At 38.7% G+C, this 13,579-nt stretch overlaps 1 protein-coding gene across 1 annotated transcript in view; it reads left to right on the top strand.

The window, feature by feature from the left end:
* The window catches only part of Rab21 (RAB21, member RAS oncogene family), a 34,543-nt gene extending 21,533 nt beyond the window's left edge, over positions 1–13,010 (top strand). Inside the window, exons 7-9 of the mRNA XM_029564252.1 lie at positions 7,331–7,385; positions 7,887–7,975; positions 9,600–13,010. Of these exons, the coding sequence (XP_029420112.1) occupies positions 7,331–7,385; positions 7,887–7,975; positions 9,600–9,742 (287 nt within the window). The 3' untranslated portion in view covers positions 9,743–13,010. The remainder of the gene's footprint in view (positions 1–7,330; positions 7,386–7,886; positions 7,976–9,599) is intronic.
* The last annotated feature ends 569 nt before the right edge of the window (positions 13,011–13,579 follow it).

The raw sequence follows: 13,579 nt of genomic DNA, 5'->3' as shown, positions 1-13,579 counted from the left end.
GCAAAGTTAAAACTTTTAGAAATATTAAGCAAAATATACTGCTTAAAGCGTAATAGAAGGCTGAACCCTCATCTTTAATCCCAGCAGTTCGGAGACAGAGGTAGGCTGATTTCTGTGTTTGAGGTGAGCCTGGTCTACATGCAGCTGTGGATGTCAAGTAGACCAATAGCGCTTCAGTGTTCACACAGTGGAAGTGTTCAGTGGCAGGTAGATGCCTCCAGAAGTTTATCCACCTTAGGCTCAGGCCTCTCAAATTTCAATTACTCTGGGTAGATAAGATCTGCTTCCTGCAGCTGAGGGGAGGGTTACATTTTCCTATGAACTCTGCTTGGACCAAGCCTCTGGCTTTGTGTACCTGTCAGCATCTGGCCCTTCTGTTCTCCACACAACCTCCTAGGGTTCTCTTGCCATGGAACTGTAGCAGGTTAAATTCAACCTCCCTGACTTGTGGTTGTTCCTTTTCTTAGGCCCTTAGGGTAGCTCAGTTTTAGACAGGATTTTCTCTCTCAAGATGGCGCCCATCCCCTGCCCTCTGAGTCATACAATGTGACAAAATGTGACAATTCATTGCTGATCCCTCCTTCAGAAGAATCACTGTCTCACGAACTGGTTTTGAGGCTTGTGAGGGCTATAGGCTTGTCATGAGGTTCAGCTTCCAGACTCTCTTCATGAGGGCCACATAGCTTGTTTGGTGGTGGTCTTTCCCTGTCCCAGTCCTACAGCTGAAGCTGTTTTCACCATCACTTCTTTAACACTGTGCATCACCCATCTTTTTCAGGTCACTCTCACTGCCTTTGTGAATTTTGGAAGCTCTTCCTCTACTGGAATAGTCAGTTTCTTCTTAACTCTGATTCTTCACTGAGTCCTACTTGGAAGTCCTGTTTGTTTTAGATAGGTCTCATTTTGTGTGCTAGATTGGCCTTAAACTCAGGACATTTGCCCTGGCTGACCTCAAACTCACAATCCTGCCTCTACTTCCATTGTGCTAGAATTAATTACAGGTTACACCACCACGTTTAACCTAAAGTGGGTTTATTAAAAATATATGTATTTATTATTTTTATTTTATGTGTAAGAATGTATTGCCTGCATGTCTGTAAGTGCACCTGTTGTTGTTCAGTTCCCACAGAGATCAGAAGAAGGCTTTGGATTCTCCTAGAACTGGAGTTACAGACAGTTTAGCTACCATGTGGGTACTGAGAATCAAACCCAGTCCCTCTGCAAGAACAGCTAATGCTCTTAACCACTGAGCTATCTTTCTAACCCCCTACAGTGTTTTTTTTTTTAAATTGAAATATATGTGTAGGTAAGCATACAGATCTTCATTAACAACAAATTTTCAAAAACTAAAAAAGTTCACAAGGGTAAATAATATTCTTGATACCCCACTTGTACTTTTTTTTTTTTTTTTCTCATTGCAGCTGGTTTGTTTGTTTGTTTGTTTGAAGCAGGGTCTCCCTGTAGTCCCAGCTGTCCTGGAACTCACTATGTAGACCAGGCTGGCCTTGAACTCACAGAGATCCACCTGCCTCTGCCTCCCAAGTGCTGGGACTACAGGCATGCGCCACCATGCCCGGCCCCACTTGTACTTTTTTGTGTTAAAAATTTAAATTTATTTGAATGTGAGTGTATCATGGGGATGGGGCACATCACGCTGCACCTGTGGAGGCCAGAAGACAGCTTTGTGGAGGTGTTTCTCTCCTTCTACCATGTGGGTCTCAGGGATCAAACTCAGGTCATCAGTCTTTTTTTTTTTGTCTTTTTGAGACAGGATCTCCCTATAGCCCCAGTTGTCCTGGAACTCACTATGTAGACCAGCTGACCTCCAACTCACAAAGATCCGCCTGCCTCTGCCTTCCAAGTGGGGATTAAAGGTGTGCGCCACCACGCCTGGCCTATGGTCATCAGTCTTGATGACCGATGCCTTTCCGTGCTAAACCTTCTTCCTGGCCCTCTAATCCCTACCTTGACTTTTTACTTCATTAACTAATACTATTTTGAATATTAAGTGGAATCATATTATGAATTCTTGCATCTGGTTTCTTGAGTTACATTGTTTACAAGATCCCTGTATTGTAGTTCGTTTTGTTCTCTTTGCTATTTATCACTCTTCCATTCCTCAGTTGATCCTGTTTTCCCATTAGTGGACATTTGCACTATTTTCTGACTTTTGGTTTTTATTCTCTATAGTAGCTCAGTATTTATTCTTTCTTCTGTTTAATTACTAATTTTGAAATACTATTACTACCTTGTAGAATTGCAGAGAGGATTTAGAAAGTACTTGACAAAGAGACATTAAGAAAAATTATTTTTATGTGTATGAGTGTATTGCCTACATGTATGCAAGTGCACCCGTGTCATGCAGTGCCAGCAGAGGTCTCAGAAGAGGGCATTAGATTCCCTGGAACTGGAGTTAATGGATGGTTGTTAGCCACCATTTCGGTGCTGGGAACTGAACTCAGGTCTTCTGCATGAGCAACCAGTGCTCTTAACCTCTGAGCCATCTCTTCAGCCCCCTGAAGTCCTTTTTATAAGTATTATTCAGTCAAGTTTTTCCCAGCTTGTTCTAATAAAGTTATTTACATATATGGGAGTTTCAACTTGTCAAACTCTTGAACTATTTGTAGATGAGTAAATGGGCCTAGAGAGTGTGATACGTCCAGGTACACATAGCTAGGCAGAAGTGGATACACTTGAGGCTTTTCTCTCAGGTCCTCTTTCCATTTACAGTTCATGCCCTTTGCCAGTGTTTGTCCTGGTATTCTTGCTCCATACCAGATTTTGGCAATAAGTAAACAAAGTGGGCACACTACTTGTCCTTTCAGAGCTTGTAAAGGGAGAGAGAGGAACAAACACAGGTTGGTGGTTCATACTATTTTCAATGCTACGGAAGAGGAAGGGCAGAGTGGCGTGCTGTGAGAACACAGAAGCAAACCTAACCTAGTTGGAAACAATTTTCTAGAGTCAGCATTGGGTAAACTAATTAGCTGGTTGAAGCTACCAGGGTTGTAAAATGTATTACTTAGTTTGGAGTTTAGTTTTCCCATGATGATAGTCATTTTTTTCTTTCATGCACTAGTGGGCATATCTTGGCAGGCCAGTCATTATTATAGTTCTCAGAGTTCACAGTTTGAGTAAGACTGATGATTACTTTTTTCTTCTGCTGATGTCCATAGCACCTTCCAGCCAGTAGGGATGAAGAAAGCTAGCCAGTAGGGATGAAGCTTCTAGGTCAGTACCAGCTTGATTTCTGTTTTTTTGTGACACAAATGTCTGTTGTCTTCAGCAATAAGGTCTTACTATCAAGTTCTGGAGGGTAACCAAGAGCAGTAGCAATAGCCTGTAACATTTGGGAGTCTTTGGGATCCCATTTGCCAACAACTCCAAGAAAAGTAACCATTTGTGGTATTGGGGGTTTTGTTTGCTGGGATGAGGTGTCTAGTTGAAGTATTGCCCTCTTCCCCATAGTATAGGATAACTCCACTTAAATTTTTAATATATGTGTGTATTTTTTCTGAAAGATTTTTAAAAAATTTGATGTGTATGAATGTTTTACAATACATGTATGTAAGTATACTGTGTGTGTAGTATCCAGAGAGACCAGAAGAGGACATTGGATTCCTAGAGTTAAAGATGATTCTGAACATCATGTGGGTGCTGGGACCCTAACCTGAGTTCTGTAAGAGCAGCCAGTACTCTTAACCATTGAGCCATCTCTCCAGCCACCCCCCCCCTTTTTATAGGCCTTTAGTGTTAGTTATCCCTTCCCATATTTCCTCCTCTTCCCTACTCTCCATTCCTCACCCTGCTTAATCGTTCCTGTTCTATCCCCTTCCACTGTTTATATCACTGTATTGCATCTCCCTTCCCTAGGTAGTGCCATCTTTTCTTTCCCATGGTACCTTACTAGTTTCCTAACCCCTAGGGGTATTCTAAGTGAAATTCACCTATCTAAAGATTCAAAGCTAAAGCCAAAGCTAATTAATATCCATATATGAGAGAAAACGTGATGTTTGTTTGGTCTGGGTTACCTCACTCAAGATTATTTCCAGGTCCATCCATTTACCTGTGAATTTCATAATTTCATTTTTAATTGCTGAATAATAATAATCCACTGTGTAAATGTACCACATTTTTCTTTTCCATTTATCAATTGATGTCAGATCAAATGCTGTTTACATTTCCTCCCTATTATGAATAAAACAGCAATGAACATGGGTGAACAAGTATCTCTATAGTAGGATACACAGTCCTTTGGGTATATGCCTGAGAATGGTCTAGCTTGATCTTGTGGTCAACCTATTTCTAGTTTTTTTAGGAATCGCCACACTGATTGTGATAGTGGCTGTAGCAGGTGCTTTCCTTTCTCTGTATCTGCATTTGTTGTCATTTGGTTTTTTGGTCATAGCTGTCCAAGCTGGGGTAAGATGAGATTCAAAGTAGTTTTCATTTTCATTTCTCTGATGACTATGGATGTTGAACATTTTAAAATGTTTATTTTTTAATTTTATGTTTATGATTGTATTGCCTGCATTTCTGTAAGTGCACCCATGTCAAGCAGTGCCTGTGTATGTCAGAGGAGGGTGTTGGATCCCCTGGAACTGGAGTTATGGACAGTTGTTAACTGTCATGTGGGTGCTGAGATTTGAACCCAGGTCTTCTGCAAGAACAGCCAGCGCTCTTAACTGCTGAGTCATCTCTCCAGTCCCTGAATATTTTAAGAGTGTTTCTCAGTTATTTGTATTTCATCTTTTGTGAACTCTGTTTAGTTCTATGCTCCTTTTTTAAAATTCGGTTGGTTTTCTTGAAGTTTAGTGTTTCAAGTTCTTTATATAGTCTGGATAATAACCCTCTGTCAGATGTATAACAGGTAAAGATGTTTTCCTATTTTGTAAGCTACCTCTTCACTTGAATGATCATGTCTTGGTGCACAGAAGCCTTTTAGTTTCATGTGGCCTCCTTTGTCAGTTGTTGCTCTTAATGCCTTGCTGTCCTGTTCAGAAAGTTTTCCTGTGCCTATGTCCTCCATATTCTTTTTTTTAAATTTGTTTTTGATTTATTCTTTTTTATTTTACGTATATGAGTGTTTTGCCTGCATGTATGGAAGCACATCACGAGTGTGCAGTGACAGCAGAGACCAGAAGAGGGCATTGGATCTCCTGGAACTGGAGTTAAGGACTATTGTTAGCTGCCATGTGGGTGCTGGGAACTAAGCCTAGGTCCTCTGCAAGAGCAGCCAGTGATGTTAACCACTGAGCCATCTCTCCAGACCTTCCTCCACATTTTTAACTCAAATATGTATTTGTAAATATTAGGTTTATTTATATTTTTCTGTAATTCTGTGTGGGTCATGTGTGACGTATGCATGCATGTGTATGCAAGTTCATGTACCCATGCATGTGCATGTAGAGGCCAGATGCCAGCATCAGGTGTCTTCCTCTGTCATCCTACATCTTACTTTTTTAGACAGTCTCTCCCAGTGCTGGGATTATGGACATGCCCAGGTTTTTATGTGGCTGCTGGGGATCTGAACTCAGGTCCTCAGTGCTTGCTCGGCATGCATTCTTCCCACTGAGACATCTCTCCAGCACTTAACTATTCTTTTGAGTAGAGTAGCTTCAACCCATTTTTAGTCTATTTGCTTTTTTTAAACCTTTAGATGCTCCCTTTGTAGTTGTCTGTATTTCATGTGTTTTCTGCCTATCAGAAAGTTCCCTGTGCTGACAGTAGTATTGAAGCAGATAGGCATCATAGTGACTTGGCTTTTTTGTTTTTGATTTGATTTTTCTTTCTTTTTTTTTGGTTTTAGGTCTTTTTGAGACTGAGACAAGGTCTCCTTGCAGCCCCAGCTGGCCTGGAACTTGCTATGCAGATCAGGCTGGCCTCCAACTCACAGAGATCCGCCTGCCTCTGCCTCCTGAGTGCTGGGACTAAAGGCGTGCACCACCATGCCTGGCGGCTTTTTTGTTTTTGAAAGAATACAGAAACAGAAGGATTTTGAGTTTTGGAAAGATGTGAACCACTAAGATTTTCAGTGGTATCTGTACTAAGTAGTGGTTCTTTTGTAGACAGAGTTAAACTTTAAGCTAATAATTAGTTTATTAAATTACTTAGCTTTAATATATAGTAATGATTTACTACAGGTAGTGATGATTAGAGTATTACTAAATGGTGAAGCAAGTGAAATACTTACCTGCTTTTCCTATTCCTGAAGATTGAGGTATTAAAAAATCTAGGGGAGTGAGCCAGTCGTTAATGGCCTGTGGCTTTAATCCCAGTACTCTGGAAGCAGAGGCTGGTGGATCTCTGTGAGTTTGAGGCCAGCCTGGTCTACATAGTTCCAAGCCACCTGGGGCTATGGGAAGACCCTGTCTCAAAAAGATCCCTCCCCCCCAAAAAAATCTAGGAGAGTGGATCATAGGTTTTAGTTAATTGGAGCAAAAGTCTGCTTGCTTTCTAGGGCTCTAGCTCATTTAACCTTGTTAGAGGCAGAATCCTATTCCTGCCTGTAGGAGACACCTGCCACCAGATGGTGTTTGTTTTCTTGTATTTATAGAATAAAACAACTGCTTTCCCTCCGGTTACTGTCAACTATGCAGTTTAGCAGATTAAGATTTTTATTGGCAAAATATAATGTAGGAAGTGAAAATTAGCGTAGTGTTTTTGCTGAGGTAGATACTGTTCCAAGAATATAGTTCATTGCTGACCTGTTGGGGCCCTTCCAGCTTTAGACCTTGTCTTCTTCACCCTCTCATTTTGAGCTGTATGGGCAAGTAGTTTCTGAGAGCTGCTGGCTATTAGGTACTCGGATTATTTGGGGTCTTCATTATGTAGCACCTCTATAGACTTCTTGATGCTAAGCATTTCATCTCTCATTGGGTCCTTATTTCATTGCGTCTAAAATTTATGTCATTTTCTGTCATTTGGTTGTGGTAAGTTTTTAACATAATCTTTGCTTAGCCTCATTGTTTAATGAGAACTAAACTTAGTTTCAGTAATTTAAATCTACATGATATTCATCTATTAAGTTCTAATAAGTCACTAAAAATGTTTCTTAAATAGTATAGTTATTCTCCCTCTGATGGTGGAATACTTAAAAATTCAGACATTAAAATTTTTACTCTTGTGTATGTCATGTAGGGTAGGAAAACAGTACTCTTAGAATCCAAGATGCTAGCCTGATGTATTTTAGTAAACTAACAGTCATACTTAATTATTGATTAGTTTTGAGACATTTTTTTCAGATGATTAAAATCACAATTATATTTAGAATTGCCTATTATAAAAGTAAGTCAACATTAAGATTAATTTTTTTTTTTTTTCAAATTAGGTAATAAAATAGACTTGGAAAAGGAAAGGCATGTTTCAGTTCAAGAAGCAGAATCGTAAGTGTCATGCTTCCCCATCTCTGTTGCTCCCCAGTGAAGCCTTCCTCTCACAGTATGCCATAGCAAGGCATTTCTCAAACTCCTTAAGGTGGACTGAACTCTTGTCTTCAGGGAAGCATGTTTGTACTGCTAATTGCTAGCCTCCTGGCAATATTTCAGGATATTTCATTTTCATTTTTTGATTCCACTTAAAAATACAAGAATGATGTGAAAGAAGATCAGGATCACTGCTATTAAGATCAGACAGCAGTGGATCACAAAGGCCTTTAAAATCAGTTACAATTTCCTCATGAAAATTCTAGGTCCTATTATATTTCTGTGGGGTTTTTTTGTTGTTTTGTTTTGCTTTTTAAATTTGGTCCATGTGTAGAGAGACTAAACAACTAAATATTTTTAATATAACTAAAATTGGGTAAGTAAGTCATTAAAGGTAAATTTAGTCACTAAAATTGCTGTTGTGAAGTTTCAAGTGTTTTAGGTCAATCTTTTTTTCTTAAGGTATGCAGAATCTGTGGGAGCAAAACATTATCACACTTCAGCTAAACAAAACAAAGGAATCGAGGAGCTCTTTCTGGACCTTTGTAAAAGTATGTATATTCAGATTTAATATTTTTTCAACTGGCTTTTTAAAAAATACTCATGTTTCTAAAGTGAAATTTTGCCGATTTCTCATAATGACAACGTAGATAATTTCGTAGCTATATCTGTACTATTACTGATTTGGTATTGTTTCAATTTGTTTTTAAAAATCTTAGGTACTTTCACCTATGTTAAACAGTAAATAATGGTTCTGAAATCACTTGTTTGGTGTGTGTTTATATGTGTTTAAAAGGAAGGTGTAATTTTATTAAAAGGATGGCTGGTTATGGTGGCACACAGTCCTAGGTACGATATCCTGAAGAGGCAGAGGCAGGAGGATCATGAGTTTGAAGCTAGCTTGGGCTATACATTTTTCCCTGTGCAGTGGTGCATACTGTTAATCCTAGCACTCAGTGGGCAAACTAGGCAATCTCTGTAAGACTGAAGCCAGCCTGATCTATGTAGCGAGCTCCAGGTAGCTGGGGTGCTACAGGGAGATCCTGTCTCCAAAAGGCCACAAAAAGGGGGGTGGGGTGGCAAATTTATGGAATAAAACAGATTTAAGGGGCCAAGGAGATAATTCAGTTGGTAAAGTATTTGCCATGTAGGCGTGAGGACCTGTGTTCAATCCCCAGAACCCACAGGCATGATTGCGTAAATCTGTAATCCCAGAGTTGTGAAAGTGTATTCCTGGGTCTCCACTGGCTCTCAGGCCTAGCTGAATTAGCAAGTCCCAGGTCCCAGTGAGAAACCCTGTCGTAAGAAATAAGGCAGATGGTTCCTGAGGTTGACCTGAAGTTGACCTCTGATGTGACACACACACACACACACACACACACACACACACACACACACACACAGTTGCCCTCTGGCATGACACACACATACACACACACACCCTTCTCCTTCATCTTAAATCCCTCCCTCCCTTTTTAAGATTCATTTGTGTGTGTTTCCTATGAATGTGTGCGTGTCCATGGAGGCCAGAGGAGCAGAGTGAATATCCTCCTCTGCCCTTTTCTACCTTTTTCCTAAGAGGCAGGGTCTCTCTCTGAAACTGGGTGCTTTCTTTTTTTATTATTATTATTTTTAATTATATATATATGAGCATGTGTGCATGTGTGTACTCAGTGAGTGCTCTTAACCTCTGAGCCATCTCTTCAGCCCTTATTATTTCTTTTTAAGGCCTATCAAATCTAATTGGGTCCCCAAATGTTCTTAGGTGTGTATCCCCAGGAGCCTGGTCAGCCTTCCCAGCTTTACCCCCTTAAAGAAAACTTGACTTTTTCTCTCCCAGCAGCTCACAGTTGCCAATAGTAGCCTCATACCCTGAACTTAGTATCTTGTACTTGGATAACTTGAACTGTAACATATTTCGGAATGTTTGGCAAAGTATGAAGGATTATACTTTCCGTACATGGTGTATTTACTAAAAGCAAATAACAACTCTTCTTACTGTACTGCTGTTGCTGTGACCATTTCTGCATTCTACTAGTCTTTTAAACTTGTGGGCAAAGCTATTTTCATGAGTTGGCACATTACTTTTAGCTATCATGGTGGAATACTAAAATTACAGAAAAGAAAACTCAGAAGATTGTGGTTCTAATAATTTTTACTTTTTCCCTCTCTCAGGAATGATAGAAACAGCACAAGTGGATGAGAGGGCGAAAGGCAATGGCTCCAGTCAGGCCGGAGCTGCCAGGCGCGGGGTACAGATCATTGACGACGAACCTCAAGCCCAGAGTGGTGGTGGAGGGTGCTGTTCTTCTGGATAGCTGCTCATACCTGAAAGAGTCAAAGAACAAAACTGTGGATCATTGCCCTCAACATGAAGACTGCCATACTCCAAGTCACATTATTTTACCAATGGAGTTATAGGATTAACAGTATTTTAAATTACGTTTATAACACTGCAGAGACCTTAAGTGCTAAATTTAGTGGAGTTGTGACCAGAGAATTGGCATTTTCTACAAATGTTAACAAAGCAATTACCAATGGCCTTTTTACATATTTTTTTCTTTAGTGAGGAATAATATGCATGTAGAAAAGACCTACTTAAAGGCTTCGTTTATATTCTTTTAAATCAGATCTTTATTTAATAACTTATATATGTTGTTGGAATGGTATACATTTTTGCAGCTCTTTGTATTTTGTGGTAGTTTTTATTGTATCACTTCTAAACAGCATACTGTTTTTGTTTTTGTTTTTGATTAGCAGATACCTGAAGTTCTATTTTTGCAGGGTTTGCACAGGCCCCTAACTGTCTACTACTTTGATATAATCTATATACATCCTGTATGCTAGCTGGTAAAATACATTGTAAATTACATATTAAATATTTTATCTGCTTTTACAAGCGCAAGGTGCAAAAATATATACGATTGTCTTCTTGATGACTGTAAAGTGAATTAACATTTGGTGACAATGCCTAAGCTTTTTGACTGTGTTATAACGATCATCGCCCTCCTTCTTCACTTGTCTTAATGTGAAGTGACATGTTTAAATTTTCACACCTACTTTACTTGAATTATTACTGTTGTCACTTTTTTTTCCTCTGAGTCTGATCGAAAAGCAGCATTTGCCTTTTTTTATTATTATTATTAAAAAAAGATGACTTCTAAGTTTGTTTAGAATGGTTACCTTAGAAGAATTTGAATGGAGCTTGCTGAGCTTTACTTCTGCAATAACTTTAGTTTTCTTTTAGGCTTTTCATGTACTGGGTTCACTGGCCTGAGAAGCAGAGGTCCCAGGTTAGCTACCTGCCAATACTCACACAGCGAGTTAGTGGTAGCTAGTGCTCCTGAGGCAGCACTTCTAGATCCCTTGTGAGCAGGGTATACTGGTCATTGCTTGTCAGAAGTGAATATAGAAAGTTCGGTCTCATAAGAAATATCCTTCTGAGTTTCTATGGAGGGAAGCATTTCGTAATACAGTTATAGCAAACACTGGAAAGATTTACTATAAAATTATATTCTTGTATACTTTGTGATTAGTCCCTCATTAGGTTGTTTGTTTTTTTCTTTTTTTTTTCTTTAGCATTAGACTGAAATTTGTTAAATTTAGTAATCAGGCACTGCTCATAGAGAGAACACAGATTGTGGAAGTTAATATAAATTGTTCTTGTTCTAATATATATATTTTTTCATTTCTGTCATGCTTGGAAAACTAGTAAATGTTATGTCTAAGATAAAATGGAATGGTTCCTGGATTTACTTGTAAGTAGTAGAATGCAATATAAGCTGTTAGCATGAGCATTTTGTGAAGGCACCGGAAGTGATAGATGCTAAAAAGATGCTACCATATTTTTAAGTTAATAGCTCAAATCTTTCCATATAAGATAAAAGTTGAGTAACTTGACAGCTAAATGTTTTAATGTTAGAAATTTAATTTAGTATGACTCAGTCCTCAGTCCTCACTTTAGAGTATAATTACTGACCTTGCCAAATTCAAAACAGTGACCTGCTTGTTACGTGTGTTTGAGGATGGACAGCGTGGAAAGAGTCAAGGGACAAGCTAAAACTGTGTTTTCATGGGATGTTCGTGCTCTCTGTAGTTTCTGGGTTTCCTGAGAAGTTGGTGTTTATGCAGGATAGAGGGGCAGCAGAAATCATGAGTCTTGACAGGAAAATTTGATTTTGCCCTCTGGCTCTTTCAGGGGTAAAGATTGCTGCCATGTCCACTGTTGTGAATAGGAAATATGCTCTTCTCATTGGAGTAAAATACTGCCTTTAAACTTGAGATGAAATCAAACTTTATTTCAGAAAGTAAGATAATTGGAAAGCTGTAAGTCAGCTTTTTTCTCCTTCAGTTGTATAAATTCCAGAAAGAGGCCTCTGCTCTGGAGTTGCCAGAATATCATTGGTGGGGCAGAAACTATCCTCCTCATTCTATTCTTACTCCCCTTTGATTTCTGTGTGTTTTCTGCACCTCATGTTTCACTCTTTTTAAACCTATTATTATTCAGGGTACTTCAACAGCAGCAGTATGTATTATGGTTATACTTGCTGTCGTTCTGAAGCCCAAAAGATCTTTAAATTGAAAACAATGAAAGGACAGTGAGAAGGACCAGTCAACTGCAGTATGGGTATAGGGGTGAGATCAAGTGATGGTAAATTGAGGCTGACGAAGTTTTCCTGATACCTTCTCCCTATTTGTGTTCCTGTCCTAATAATTGTGCTGTGTGGAAGAAGGCACAAGTTACAGTGGTGTCTATTAAAAGTAACAGATAGGTAGCACTCATGTTTTCCACCAGTATATATATGTCACATGATTTAAAATTGGTTTAAGATAGTCATTAAGAGTGAACACTTGTTTCTGTGAAGATGAGTATTCTGCTTCTTGTTTTATGATTACAGAAGAGGATTGTTGTTTTAAAAAAATGTATTCTGCAATAATTTGGGGATAAATAGTAATCTGAAAAGAAAAAAGTATGTTGTTCTATGAAATATAAATGTTTTGTTTGAGTTATCTCATAAGAGTACTCACGTTATCACTGTTTGTATTGAGATCTTTTTTTAAAATATTGGCCTTATATTATTAGTTAGTTTTCTTTGGTATTAGAGAGTAATACTTCATTTTTAGGTTTCCAGTAATAACAGATAAAGTTGGGGAAAAAGTGAAAGGAGATAAAAATCAAGTAGATAGAAACTCTCAGCCTGATGGTGTTCAAAATCACTTTGACGTATACATTGCTTTTATCAAATAGTCTCTAATAAGGCAAGATATGCATTGTGTGCCAAATAATTAGAACATTTTTAAAAAGTAGATTGTGATGCTGTTTATTTCTTTCAGTATATAATTTACTTTTCTTATTATAAATGTTACCAGGAGTTGGTATCATGGATCTTCTATATTACTTCCAGATAATATAGTTTACCCTTGCACATGTCATTTACATTTTCTCTTAGAAGTAATTCAGTTTGTGACTTTAACTTTCAAATTTTATCTTTTGACTTTTTTGTGAGCATTTCAGATACTGAGACCTTCCAGGACAGAGTGTAGGTAGTAGGGACGATAGGAGGCCCACAGTCACCTAGAAAGACACTGCACAGCTGCTTCGTACTCTCTCCCCAGTTATAAAATGCATTACCCAGAGTTTCATAATTAAAGCTGAGATTTCATTGAACTACACGTACTTGGTTTCATCATAGGCTACTATGTTGCTGTTCTTTGTAACCATCTGTAACAGTAATGTGTTTCCTGTTACATGTCACAGTTCATGCTACATATGTGTCTTGGCTTTGACCTTTCTCTGCAAGAGAGCCAATTACAATTTTGAACATCTTTTTTCTTCTTTTATTTATTGTAATATTGGGAGGGAAAAAAAATGTGGCCTGTAATTGCTGTGCAACCAAAGACGACCTTGAACTCCTGATTCTCGTGCCTCCACTTGAGTGCTGTGTGCCACCATACCTAGTTTCATGCTGCTGGGGCTCAAACCTGGAGCTTCGTACATGCTAGGCAGATACTTTAATGACTGAACTAAATCCTCAGGCCCCAACATAGAAATTTTTTTAGAATTTCCAGTTTCAAGCAGAAGTGCTTCTCTTGTTTAAAAAAAAAAATGCCTTAGGGCCAGGTGTGGTGGTGCACGCCTTTAATCCCAGCACGGG

The sequence above is a fragment of the Nannospalax galili genome, unplaced genomic scaffold, assembly GCF_000622305.1.
Source record: "Nannospalax galili isolate Female #2095 unplaced genomic scaffold, S.galili_v1.0 scaffold76, whole genome shotgun sequence".
Taxonomy (NCBI): domain Eukaryota; kingdom Metazoa; phylum Chordata; class Mammalia; order Rodentia; family Spalacidae; genus Nannospalax; species Nannospalax galili.
Note: the sequence above shows the minus strand (reverse complement) of the source record. Positions and strands in the feature narration are given on the sequence as shown.